The sequence below is a fragment of the Pollachius pollachius genome (genome assembly GCF_949987615.1).
Source record: "Pollachius pollachius genome assembly, chromosome: 4".
In the NCBI taxonomy this organism is placed as follows: Eukaryota; Metazoa; Chordata; class Actinopteri; order Gadiformes; family Gadidae; genus Pollachius; species Pollachius pollachius.
In genome coordinates, this window is record NC_136937.1 from 14,126,648 (window position 1) to 14,140,322 (window position 13,675).

General features: G+C 49.0%; 1 protein-coding gene across 1 annotated transcript in view; it reads right to left on the reverse strand.

Moving 5' to 3' along the window:
- Positions 1–13,675, reverse strand: part of sardh (sarcosine dehydrogenase) — a gene marked incomplete at its 3' end in the record, with an annotated part of 29,618 nt that overhangs the window by 659 nt on the left and 15,284 nt on the right. The window contains exons 12-19 of the mRNA XM_079735702.1: positions 13,384–13,525; positions 8,205–8,288; positions 7,891–8,004; positions 7,451–7,589; positions 7,045–7,158; positions 5,533–5,680; positions 3,238–3,331; positions 1,082–1,314 (exon numbers count right to left, since the gene is read on the reverse strand). Coding sequence (XP_079591828.1) covers positions 1,082–1,314; positions 3,238–3,331; positions 5,533–5,680; positions 7,045–7,158; positions 7,451–7,589; positions 7,891–8,004; positions 8,205–8,288; positions 13,384–13,525 — 1,068 coding nt within the window. The remainder of the gene's footprint in view (positions 1–1,081; positions 1,315–3,237; positions 3,332–5,532; positions 5,681–7,044; positions 7,159–7,450; positions 7,590–7,890; positions 8,005–8,204; positions 8,289–13,383; positions 13,526–13,675) is intronic.

The window sequence follows — 13,675 nt, forward strand, 5'->3', positions numbered from 1 at the left end:
CATTGGTTTTCGTTGGAATTCAGTCAAATTTTTGCTTTATAACAAAAAGGAAACGATCCCGTGCCTCGTGGTCCTTTACAGGCGTGCCTCATTTTCTAAGCCACTGAACCGCAGCGTGTCACATCCTAGCCGCTCTGAACAAGAAGTGTGGTCTCATGAAGGGATCAGTGAACTGGATCCGCCACGTCTCAAGGACGTCCTTACATCGCTTCAGTCCTATAAGAGCCGGGGACAGCGACAAACTGCTCAGCACGACCACATCAGACCGAACCAAAGTGAAAGTGAAAGTGAAAGCGATTGCCGCAAAGTCGAGCACGATCTGACTCCAACAGCGTGGTCACGTCAGTTCCAGGGACGTTCCCCTGGGTCTTCAGGAGTGGATTGAAATTAAGGAGGGATGGAGTGGATTAGGTGGAGCCGCTGAGGCAGCTCGCTCCACCTGGACTGCTAATGAGCCCGGCCCTGTGCAGGCGGCTGCAGACACGTTAGGGGAGCTCAGAGGACGGGGGGGGGGGGGGGAGGCGGGCGGTGGACGAGGCCGCAGAGAGCCCTCTGGATAACAACACGGCCTTGAATGCCAACTGGCACTGAATTTAAATGTGTACGTTAGAATGTAAACATTAGCGTTCTGTGCATGTCAGATTGTTTGTGTTGTCTTAAATGTGCGATTGATTTGACATGAGGCTCTCCCTTTGTGGTTTCTTTTCACAGCAACCTGCCTTTGTTTGCCCCTAGAGGAACAAATAAAAGTATTTTGAAGAGACGATGTGGGGGGTGGTGCAATGGGGACGTGACCGCGGACCATGTGTTCTGAATCCTGTGCAGAGGGTCCAGCATCTGGCTGGTCCGCCCGGCCATGTATAATGCATTACTTGTGTTACCGTTGAAACCTGGTCCAATCTTAAGCCCTGAGCGACTGCGTCGTTGTGACTAAATCTGCTGACCTTTTTTGATGGACAATCAGTGGACCTCTGGACCGGACATTTCACAGCTGCTTTAAATATGCCTGATTTTCGTTTGTCTTGTTCTTGTTCTCACATGTCTTGGGGTAACCTTGCATCATGCAAAAGAAGGGCCTCACGGCAGCACAAAGTTCTCCGAAGGGAACCGGTAAGTAACGCATCGGCGCCGCCGGGAGCGCTTTCCTCCACCTTTCTCTATGCTGAGGGAGTCGATGGCTCTGTAGCCCGAGTTGATGATGCCGTGCTTGGCGCCGGCGGCCATGACAGCGTTGTAGACGGGCAGGCAGGAGTCCCGGGGGATGTGGAGCTCCCAGCCCAGCTCGCCCACGAAGGACAGACGCATGGCTCTGACCTAGAGGGGAGAGGGGGGGAAGGTGAGAAGGAGAAGGTGACAGAGGAGAGGGTGGAGGGGAAGGGGTGAGGGGGGAGAGGTGTGAGGGTGGAGCGGAAGGGGGGAGGGGGGTGGGGGGAAGGGGGAGATGGGCAAGGGGGAGATGGGCAAGGGGGAGAGGGCAAGGGGGGAGAGAGATAAAGAGATTGAGAGCTCCTTCTACTTGCAGTCCAAGTTCTAAATGCTTAGTCACACAACTGCACCCGTCACTGATAACATTATATGTGCGCACACACACACACACACACACACACACACACACACACACACACACACACACACACACACACACACACACACACACACACACGGCCATCTTCAAGGACAGCAGCTACTTGTCATCCATTCCAATGTTGAGAGCAGTTTCCATCTGCTGTTGGGAACATGAAGAGTGATGGCAATGAGAGACGGAAAGAGACGCCACGAGGTGACCCATAACACCGATCAGTAACTGTGGAGAGGCTAAAGCTCTATCCATCTCTACAGTTATACCTATCGCTACAGCTCTATCTATCTCTACAGCTCTATCCATCTATATATCTCTATCTTTCTCTACAGCTCTATCTATCGCTAACTATCTACAAAATACAAACACACCGTTCATCTAATGTTGCTGAATGGACGATTCTCGTCCCTGTGTCTTACACCTAGGAATACACACATAAATACGATCATCTCAATACTAGCCTGCCCTTTATTTTATTATTCTTTACCAAAATCATAGGAAAAGCAACAACATACAGATAGAACATCTACCTTACTGCCCCACTCCCTAACTGAGGACAGAATGGAGAAATTAGGAGAGAGATGGAGACAGAAAAGAGACAGAGACAGAGAGAAAAACAGACAGACAGACAGGCAGACAGATAGACAGACACGGACGGTAAACCACCCACTTGTCTCCCCCCCCCCCTCCCTCGGTGGGAGGGGGGTGTCAGCTGTGCCATCTGGCCAGCCAGGGTGCACTCTGAGGCCCATATGCAAGGCAGGAAAGGCAGCTCTGAGAGGAGCAGCAAAACTAGGCCACCTCCAACGCGAAAAGACCACCCACTCCCACCATCCGTACAGAGCCAAAAACATAAAAATAAAAATAACACACACACACACACACACACACGCATTAACACACAGTTCCTACACCAATCACGTATACACCCACACATGCATATAAATGGACGTGGACTCACAAATCAGGCACACACACACACACACGTGCGCGTGGTCGTATAAAAGTTGTTGAAGTGTCTGTGAAAATATTGTGACATGTTTTAGGCCATCGTAACACTTGACAGATCATTTAGCGAATGTGCTGGAAAAACTAAAGATTGATGAAATTAAGTCACGTTTTTTCTGTGTTTTTTGGTTTTGCATGGTTAGATTTGCTTAATTAGGCTGCAGGCTATTATGAAAATTGCATGTCACATTTAAACAAGTGACATTAACATCAATATTTCACTTATAGTAAAATGTTACTTATTTGTTTGATGACTGTAAACAGCTGTGTTTAGATGCAACAGATGATTGCAGTGTTGACGAGAGACTCCATCTGTCCCAGCAAAGGACAGCACCCAATTGCTAATTTAGTGTTTGCATCGTGGCTTGTATACAGTCGATATATCCTCCGGTCTAACCTGATGCTGAATCGGTTTTCGCTTGATAACATTCACTGATTTTTAATAACTTGTGTGTCTGCGTTAGTGTGTTTGTGTGTGTGTGTGTGTGTGTCTTTGTGCGCGCTGGTGGGTTTTTGTATTTGTGCTAGTATTTTGCGCTAGTGTGTGTGTGTGCATGTGCTAGTATGTGTACGCTACTGTGTGTGTGTGTGCTAGTGTGTGCGTGCACTAGTGTGTGCGTGTGTGTGTGTGTGTGTGTGTGTGTGTTCACCTGGTGTCCAGCAGCATTCACAACCTTGTGCGTAGAGAAGGGAAAGGCCTGGTTGCTCAGGTCTGTGTCCAACACCTCCTGAAGCACCTCACGACTGAACACAAGGAATAGAAGTACCACAGCTCATCAAAACCACTAACCTCATAGGATCTTCCCTCCAGGTATCCGGGTGTATTTTTGTTGATGTGCCACACCCACTGTCCCACCCCATTTTTATCAAAGTTTGAAAAGTGAAATGTTGTTCTTTAGCCCATAACGAACCTCCCTACCTAATCTGAAACAAATCTGCGCATCGCTTTCTGAGATATCCTGTTCCACAGACTGGAAAAACTATAAACACACACACACACACGCACGCGCCGTGCGTGTGTGTGTGTAACCTCCTCGGAGGAGCTAATCGACCTTCAAAATAAAACCTACAATTATAACTAAGAGCTGGAAGTAGCTTGTGGTTCTAAGGGCGGCTGTACAGGGAATTAGACAACCTTTAAATGGGATTTTAGTTTGATACATTATGTGCACGGTTGACCTTTTCATGGACTACCAGGCATTTGAGAATGCATAAAGTAAAGTATGTACATGGAGAAAAGGTAAAAGGCGATATTCTTGTTGTTGTTTCCTCTCCACTAGCAACAACATCAGCCCAAGGTGGTTAATTTCATGCCCTTACTGCGCGCACACACACACACACACACACACACACACACACACACACACACACACACACACACACACACACACACACACACACACACAACATTACAATACATTACGTAAAGATGAGTCACGTTTAACTTTAGCTTACTTTGAAAGTAGAATACATGTGTGGGCAGATTAAAAATACCTACAATATGTATGGGGGTGTTCCTAGAAGATGGATCTTTAAGAGATACAGGCATGACTGCAGATACACAAGTGTGTTTGTGTATATGTAGTCTTGCAACACACAGAGACACACACATGTCAAAGTACAGTCTTATTATAACATCAAGCCATTTCTTATTTCTGCAGAGCAGTCTGTAATTACACAGAGGAACAGGCATCAATTGTAATCTAAAACGGGCGCGTCGCTGCCAAACGTCGCGCCACATGTAAGCAGTCAGCAGTCAGCAGCCGCTGACAGGAATAATGAAGGTCTCAGAAGGTCTGCAAAGAGCATGACAGAAGCTGTCTCCATGGGCATTCAGCTGCTCTCCTACAGCCGCCTCAACAGAGACAGAGAGAGAGATAGAGACAGAGACAAAGACAGAGAGAGAGACAGAGAGAGGGACAGAGACAGAGACAAAGACAGAGAGAGAGACAGAGAGAGGGACAGAGACAGAGAGAGAGAGAGAGATAGAGAGAGAGAGAGAGATAGAGAGCGAGAGAGAGACAGAGATAGAGACAGAGATAGAGACAGAGAGAAAGAGAGGGAGAGAGCTTATACACTGTGTGTCAGATAAGAAAGACCATGACCAGTACAAGGGCATGGTTGGTGTGGGGAGGTAGAGTAGGTAGGAGGCAAAAGAAGAGGCTGGAGACCAAGCTGAGAGAATTAAAAGCCATTGGGTATAGAACCACGGGGTATAGAACCACAGGGTATAGGTCCACAGGGGTATAGAACCACAGGTATAGAATCAGAGGGGTATAGAGCAACAGGTGTATAGAACCTCAGGGTGAAAAAACACAGGGAATAGAACCACAGGGTATAAAACCACAGGTAACAGAACCACATATTTAGAAACACAGGGAATAGAACCCCAGAATACAGAACCACATGGGAATTGAACCACAGGGTATAGAACATCAAGGTATAGACCACCATGTATGGAACCACAGGGTATAGGACCACAGCATATATAACCACAGGGGTATAGAACCACAGCGTATAGAACTACAGGGTAAAAGTCAGATGGGAGGACAGAACTGTTTCTCAAACAATATTTGGGGCTTGGGATTCAAGCAACAGTACCGCGCGTGCTTTGTGTAGCAACCTACGTCTGCCTGAGAGGATATTTGTTGACAAAGCTCGAAGGTAAACCTCAGCGTTGTTGTCTCTGGATAAGCTGCACATCATCACGCCACAGAGAGAACACTCCCGTGAGGAAGGGAAATACAAAGAATGTGATACTCACACTCCCGTATTTATTTACCCAGAGCGACCTCATGGTTTGGTCATCCACGAGCAGGTTGGGGGCAGGTTGGCTCAAGAGCATGGACATGAACCTACGAACCCCTCCACGCACCATGGAGTCAAACCACCCCAACCCCTCCCCCGCCCACTGATGTGGTCCCCATGGAGGCCCCCCCCGGTACCTCTTGGGCCCCTGGATGCTCAGCATGCCCATGTCCTCCGAGTGGTCCACCAGCGTGCAGGTGAAGCCCTGGTCCTGCAGGACCGTTCGGATGTGGTTCCAGTTGTGCTCGGCCACGCCCCCGCCGATGGCCAGGTAGTATGTGTCGCCTGGGTTGGGGACAGACAGACAGACAGACAGACAGACAGACTGATAACTATACACGGACATAGGTTGGGATGAGGTGATGGGTGTAGGGGTTGGAGGTACCGGAGAGAGACATGAGAGCATGTGACAGGACATCAGACCGCTTGGACGAGAGAGAAAGATAGAATCACAAAGATAGAGAGACAGAAAGATAGAACTACAGACAGATAGAGAGACGGAAAGATAGAGTCACAAAGATAGAGAGACAGAAAGATAGAACTACAGACAGATAGAGAGACGGAAAGATAGAGTCACAAAGGTAGAGAGACAGAAAGATAGAACTACAGACAGATAGAGACGGAAAGATAGAGACAGAAAGAAAGAGCTACAGAAAGATAGATAGACGGAAAGATAGAGACAGAAAGATAGAGAGACGGAAAGATAGAGAGACAGAAAGATAGAACTACAGAAAGATAGAGAGACAGAAAGGCAGAGCTACAGACAGATAAAGCGACAGAAAGATAGAGAGCCAAAGAGATAAGGAGACGGACGGACGAACAGTACATATGTCCAATGGTCGGTCAATCAGACTGAAATTTGGGCGAACAAGGCGCACAGACAAACTGGCGGAGAGCCAGGAAATAAAAATGACGGCCAGAGGGAACATGAGACAGACAGACAGGCCGATGGAATGAAAATGAGACCGACAGACGGGTGAGACATACTGATTAGGAGAGAAGTGAATAAGAGCAGACGGACTGAGGGAAACAGACAGGTGGACGGACGTAGGACATGACATCCAGCAAGAGAGAGAGAGGGAGAGGGGGAGAATGGGAGGAGGTACAGGGAGCTATACAGCAAGCAGAGGAGGAGAGGAGGAGGTCGGGTGGAGCTGGAGGTAGGGGTGGAGGAGGAGGAGGAGGAGGTCGGGGTGGAGGAGGAGGAGGAGGTCGGGGTGGAGCTGGAGGTAGGGGTGGAGAGGAGGAGGAGGTCGGGTTGGAGCTGGAGGTAGGGGTGGAGGAGGAGGAGGAGGAGGTCGGGGTGGAGGAGGAGGAGGAGGTCGGGGTGGAGGAGGAGGAGGAGGAGGAGGAGGAGGAGGAGGTCGGGGTGGAGGAGGAGGAGGAGGAGGTCGGGGCGGAGCTGGAGGTAGGGGTGGAGAGGAGGAGGAGGTCGGGTTGGAGCTGGAGGTAGGGGTGGAGGAGGAGGAGGAGGTCGGGGTGGAGCTGGAGGTAGGGGTGGAGAGGAGGAGGAGGTCGGGTGGAGCTGGAGGTAGGGGTGGAGGAGGAGGAGGAGGAGGTCGGGAGGAGCTGGAGGTAGGGGTGGAGGAGGAGGAGGAGGTCGGGTGGAGCTGGAGGTAGGGGTGGAGGAGGAGGAGTGGAGGACGCACCGTTTGACTCGGGTGCCAGGGGCAGGTTGGCAGCACCCGGCTCCAGCCGGCTCACCGTCATGTCTGCCTCCGTCCCCCCGCTTTTGTTCAGCATGCAGGTGTACACTGTAGAGCCTGGGGACGCGCGCACACGCACACACACACACACACACACGACACGGTTATACAGACTGAGATCTTACGATAATTTGTACTTCAAATGCCTACCCCAAATCGTTTAGATCCACAGTTATATTGATTCGTTTTGCTAATGTTGTTGTGAACGTGTGAATTTGTGTTCATGTGTGTTTATGTGCACGTGGATCTGGCTCTTTCTAGATTAATATCCAGATTCCCTTCTGCCCGTGCGTTGGTCTTCTGCATTCTCAGAACTTCCTGAGGAGTTCCGATTCGTTCCCGGACCGACCTGGCTTCTTGTTGACGTCGGCGGTGAACAGCCAATCGGCGGCCTGCTTGGCGTCGGGTCCGCTGAGGTAGAACTTGCCAAAGTAGGACATGTTGAACACGGCCACGCCCTGACGACACGTCATGCACTCGTCCTTAAGCTGGGGGAGGAACAGACACAGGAATACTCTTAGCCGGGTCCCCAGTACTAGGAAGGGGAGCGTTGAGTGAGGACGCGTGGCACAGAGGTCTGCAAGTCATCGCAGCCTTATCTTTGCTCTGTTATTTCGATTCTTCTTCTCGTGGAGTAACCTTTGTGTGTTCACGAAACTTCGCGCGGAAGTTTCGTGAACACACGGAACACAACTTTGCACGGAACACCCATGGGAACTTGTAGGATTGACTCACTTCCTTGAGCATGGTCACGTAGCAGATCTCACACACACAGACACACACACTCACCACGTGGTGATGGGAGGGGAAGTCGAAGGTGTACTCCTTGCCCAGCAGGGCTCTGTACTTGTCGTCTGTGTTCTTTGGGCCGTCGTAGGCGCCATAGTAATCGTAGCTCAGAACCTACCGCCAGTGACAGACACACAAGAGGTTTTCATCAGGAGGTTTATTAATCATCATCATCATCACTTAATACAGACCCTGAGAGAGTGAGTGTGTATGAGGGAGTGAGTGAGTGAGTGAGGGAGGGAGTGAGTGTCTGTGTGTGTATGTAGGGGTGAGTGTGCGTGTGTGTGTGTGTGTTCATGTGCGCGAGGTCTTACAGGCGCGGGGCCGTCCTTGCTGAACCAGCCCGGTCTCTCCCAGCCGTGTCTCTCCTGGTACACACAGCCCTGCTCCGTCAGCACCTGCCACACAGGGACAGAGAGAGGGAGGAACACAGAGAGAGAGTCAGAGAGTGAGTGAGAGAGAGAGGGAGGAACACAGTGAGAGAGTCAGAGAGTGAGTGAGAGAGAGAGGGAGGAACACAGTGAGAGAGTCAGAGAGTGAGTGAGAGAGAGAGGGAGAAACACAGTGAGAGAGTCAGAGAGTGAGTGAGAGAGAGGGAGGAACACAGTGAGAGAGCCAGAGAGTGAGTGAGAGAGAGGGAGGAACACAGTGAGAGAGCCAGAGAGTGAGTGAGAGAGAGAGGGAGGAACACAGTGAGAGAGTCAGAGAGATAGGGAGGAACACAGTGAGAGAGTCAGAGAGATAGCGAGGAACACAGTGAGAGAGTTAGAGAATGAGAGTGAGAGTGAGAGCGAGAGTGAGAGTGAGAGATTAGATTGACCTCTTATACATAACGTCTCATGTTTAGCTATTCATCTTCTTGCGTCTGCATTTCCAATTGTAAAATGTTTGCTTGGGTTTTTCCGTGCCTCCTTTGAATTGAGCTGGATTGCATTAAAAGACAAAAAGAAACCAGCAGCGTCTTAGCTGCTTCAAGTGAGTCTGTGGACACACTCTGAGCACAAGGTCTCTAAAAGAGGACAAACTGCACACATTAAACTGCACGCACATAACAGACACGCAGACCTAGACACCCGGGAAGGCAGAACGAGGCAAACTGATTTAACCGCTACGGGGAAGAGTTCGCTGAAGAGATTCAAGGATTCATCGAGAGCCAAGATCCAGTGAGAGCCTTGTCAACAAGTCAGGCTTTTGTGCGTCGTAAATAGAGACCTTGAATACCTATTAAACACGGTTCTCCGAGAGCTGGACGGAGTAGAGGACAGGCGGGGACCCTCTCCCCACTGAAACTAAGAAGCGTTTAACGAGGTGTTTATGAAGTGTGTTCCCCCCAGGAACACTTGCAAAGAAAACACTGTTATATTTATTCAACGTTGCACTCAGAGGCGAGTGCCAGAGGCGGAGAGACGGCGCCGGGTTGGAGAGCGCCTTGTGGGACGGAGTACCGTCGGTCGCGGGGTGGTGTAGCAGATGGTTGTTGTTGTGCTGGAGTCTGCATTATGAAGGCCACAGTGCGCGTTTTGCTACAGACTTGGTTGCAGTTGTTATTATGGATCCAGTTGTCAAATTTGAACACAGGCTTCTTGTGTTAACAGCTTTTGCTTGTAATAGCTAAAAGCTTGTGTTTGAAATTGTCACATTTAAACTTAACCAGTCTGTCTTTGTATGTAGCACGGTCTAATCCTGTGTGGCGGGGTTGAAATAAAACCGTTTCATAGCTGAGGTTCGCACACATCCATTTCAGACGGAAAATATGGTAACAGCCTTCATAGCATGTGTTAGCTTGGTTTATGATGTAAAAAAATAAAAAATAAAAAAGAGGGAAAAATCTATTTCCGTGCGTCTATATCTTCCTTGTTAAATTGACAGTCGCCCACATATGGTAGGTAGGTTCTGTTGGAAGCAGGCGGCTCTACTGCCAAAGCTACCCACACCAGGCTATATTTACCGTCCGCTCCTTGCTAGGTGGCGAGAAAACGCGCGGCCTAACGTGTCGACGGAAAAATATATATACATTTCTAAAAACCGATCACCGTCCTTAAAAGCAAAACCGATTTTTAAAACAGAGAAGAACATGGGAGACCAGTGCTTCAGCAACCACTCTGTATCGACTATATCTGGCTGAACCCGCGGAACATGCAGTCGTGACTAAGAGCCCGCCAGAGCCCAGAACGCTTCGTGTACAGTAGCGTATAGTTATTTACTGCATTCTTCTCCCCCAGCCTATTCAGAGCTCCTTCACCGCGACCGCCAGTGAGTCCGGCCGTTTTCCCATGCAGCCGGAGACAGGTGAGGAGGGTGGTTGCCGAGCAACGATGGATCAAGAGTTCCATTGCCGTGGCGCCGCGGAGGACGAGGTTAGCGTCTGAGCCTGCGCTTGGCTATGCAGACGCTAAAGACAGGCCCTGATTGACCACACGAGTCGTGTGAGGAAGAGTCTTATTGACACCGTGACCACGTAGCAGACTTCCAATCTCTCGCCTCTCTTTGAAAGCCTTGGACAGAAGCAGGACAGCTAGTCATTGCTCTGAAAGGTCATGACATGACTATACACATTAATATGCTAGGGCTCTTCAAGGAAACGGAGCCATACATGGGAGTGTATCCAGTATTTAGAAGAGTATTTAGAGAGAGAAGTTATTCAGTAAAATAATGAATTCAGACCGCTCAGACATCACCGATTGGGTGTCTGCGACCCAATCACAATCAATTGTGACCAGACGGGTAAATGAAGGCGAGGGAGGAAAGAAGAAAAACCACACACTGAGCACGAACAAGACGCAGACTGAAGCACAACACCGGGACTCAGACGCAGGGTGAAGACAAAGAGGAGTAAATTATATCCTGAGGTAGACGACGACTGGAACCTCAAGTCTAATTGGGTCATTCATACGCTGTCGCTCCACCATTATGTAATCAGTCGGCTCACCCGGAGAGCCAACGCTGCTGACAAGACTTCACTTCAGCCCAAGTCTGAATCACGTCTACACGCCGGAGTGAGACGCGGTGATTTAATTCATAGTATTGCGGTGAGGTCACGGGTGTCGGATTTGAAATTAGTCATAATTTTATGTAGTTGGATGTAGAATGGTCTAATAATTGTAATTATAAAACTATTGTACTATTTTCCACAAGCGAAGCGTGTGCTGTGCAACACTAGATGTACAAATGTACACACTGTCACATTCTTCAACTGAGTGATGAGTGAGGAGTCTATGTTCGTATGGGAGTGAGGGAGCGAATGAGTGAGTGAGTGAGCCAATGAGTTAGCGAATGAGCAAGTCAGGGAGTGAGTAAATGAGTGAGCAAATGAGTGAGCAAATGTGTAGAGAATGAGTAAGTGATTGAGTGAGATAATTAGTGAGTGAGTGACTGACTGACTGAGCAAGTGAGTGAGTGAGTGAATAAGAGAGTGAGCACCACACGCACCACGCAAAGACCATACCACTTCAACCTCATGGTCAACAGTGCGCTGCCGTGTGCATGTGTCATAACACGAAGCCGTGCGATAATTATCGATAGCAAACAAAGAAAGGACAGGGAACAGAACGGTGGAACGGGCTGGGGGAGGGGCAGAAGGTCAGCCAGTGACGCAGCCAGCGCAGGAGGAAGAAAGGAGGGAAAATGTCAGAAGAAAGAGAGAATGTCAGGAAAGAACAGCGGATGAGTGGCGTGAGAGGAGTGTGGGCAGAGGGAGAGGGTGAATAAGTGGAGGAAGAAAGGGATGGAGAGGGGGATGAAAAGGAGGAAGAAGAGAGGGAAGGAGAGGGGGAGGAATAGGAGGAAGAAGAGAGGGAAGAGAGGGGGTGGAATAGGAGGAAGAAGAGAGGGAAGGAGAGGGGGAATAGGAGGAAGAAGAGAGGGAAGGAGAGGGGGAGGAATAGGAGGAAGAAGAGGGGGAGGAATAGGAGGAAGAAGAGGGGGAGGAATAGGAGGAAGAAGAGGGGGAGGAACAGGTGGAGGAAGGGAGTGATGTAGAGGAGGAATAGGTGGAGAAAAGAGAGAGGGATGGAGAGGAGGAACAGGTGGAGGAAGAGAGGGATGGAGAGGAGGAACAGGTGGAGGAAGAGAGGGATGGAGAGGAGAAACAGGTGGAGGAAGAGAGGGATGGAGAGGGATAAATAGGTGGAGGGAGAGAGGCACATCTGCGTGCGTCGACTTCAGTCGCACAGCGGTTGAGGAGACATCTCCAATAGTATAGAACAGAACGTTTCTCTCAGGGACACGTTGGATATCTCAAGAGTGTCTTTAGACGTCAGGGGGAGCGAAGGCATTTCTCCACCTCCAGCCAGAGGGCCTGACCCGCCCTGTAAGCGCTCTCAGCGAGGCAGATCGTCCTACCTGTGATTGCACAACGTCTGACCTTCCTCTGCGCTAATCACAGTAATGCTGTCCACTCACTGCCTCTTCCCCACTCACTGCCTCACCTCTCACACCACTTATGCCGCTAGTACGCCTGTCTGTGCTTGCGCCTCAAGGAAAATATGAAGTATTATAGAAATGTCACCGCTTTTGCACAGATTATTTATTTATTATTTGCACCGTGTTCATTTTCTGTTTACGGTGCTGTCAGCTATCCACATATTATTGAATGCTCTGCATCACTTTCAGTGTTGCTATCCAGAAAGAGGCTTCTTCATAAGATGATGGCCTTGATACGTTTCAAATAGGGCTGAAAATCGATTTCAATTTGTATGCATGTTCATTTCCTGATATGCCGATTAATTAATCAATTCAATCCCATTAATTCATATTTTGTGTGAAGGAAAAGAAGACAAGAAATCTGTGTGAAATTAGGTGAGATTGCAACGGTTGGTATTTGATTTTCTGATGATTAATGCAGACTTGAATAACCCTTAATAACGTAATTAGAAGGACATGATGCCTAATGCACACCATTGTAACATCATTAGAAGCACATGATAGTAAATGCAAGCCTTAATAACTTATTTAGTATTCAGTAGTTAATAGTCGATCAGTGTTTCACTTTTAAGTGGAACATGCCACTTTCTTTCTCATTTGGTAATTACCTGATTCTCTGCGTCTGCTAACATGCCATTAATTGTATTTGTCTGCATTTCTTTTCATTCTGTAACTATCTTTACACATTTCCCTCTGTGTGTGTTTGTTGTGTCGCACTGGCTGATTGCCTAATTTGGAGCAAAGGGAAAGAAAAACTGTCCTGGGATTTTACTGAGCTCGCTATAAATAAAGGTTGATGATGATGATCGCGATAATGATGATGAGGATCAGTTTAAGCTGCGGTTACAGTTCCGTTCCCCTATTTTCAGGGAGGCAAGACTTATATCTCATGAGTCACTCATCCTGAAACTCATACCGTGTGTGTGTGTGTGTGTGTGTGTGTGTGTGTGTGTGTGTGTGTGTGTGTGTGTGTGTGTGTGTGTGTGTGTGTGTGTGTGTGTGTGTGTGTGTGTGTGTGTGTGTGTGTGATTGTGCATAAGCGTGTGCGTGCGTGTGTGCGTGCGGGTCTACCTGGTGGAAGGGGTCCTTCCTCATGTTCCTGCTGGCCAGCGGCTCATCAAAGGGGAACACCACAGAGTAGTTCTTGGCGTAGGATTCGTGGCTCCGCTCTCGGATCCACTGGTTGTTGCCCGTCAGTGAGTTATGGAAGCGCCTGAAAGAGGACCAATCAGAGGCCTGCGTGTTCAATTCCGATGTTCTAAAAACAAGTTCTGTGGCAAAGATGTCACGATATAAAAACATGTGCCATGCGTTTAGGATGCTTCATTACATGCTTTGACTTTAGATCAGCTACGCAGTGCAG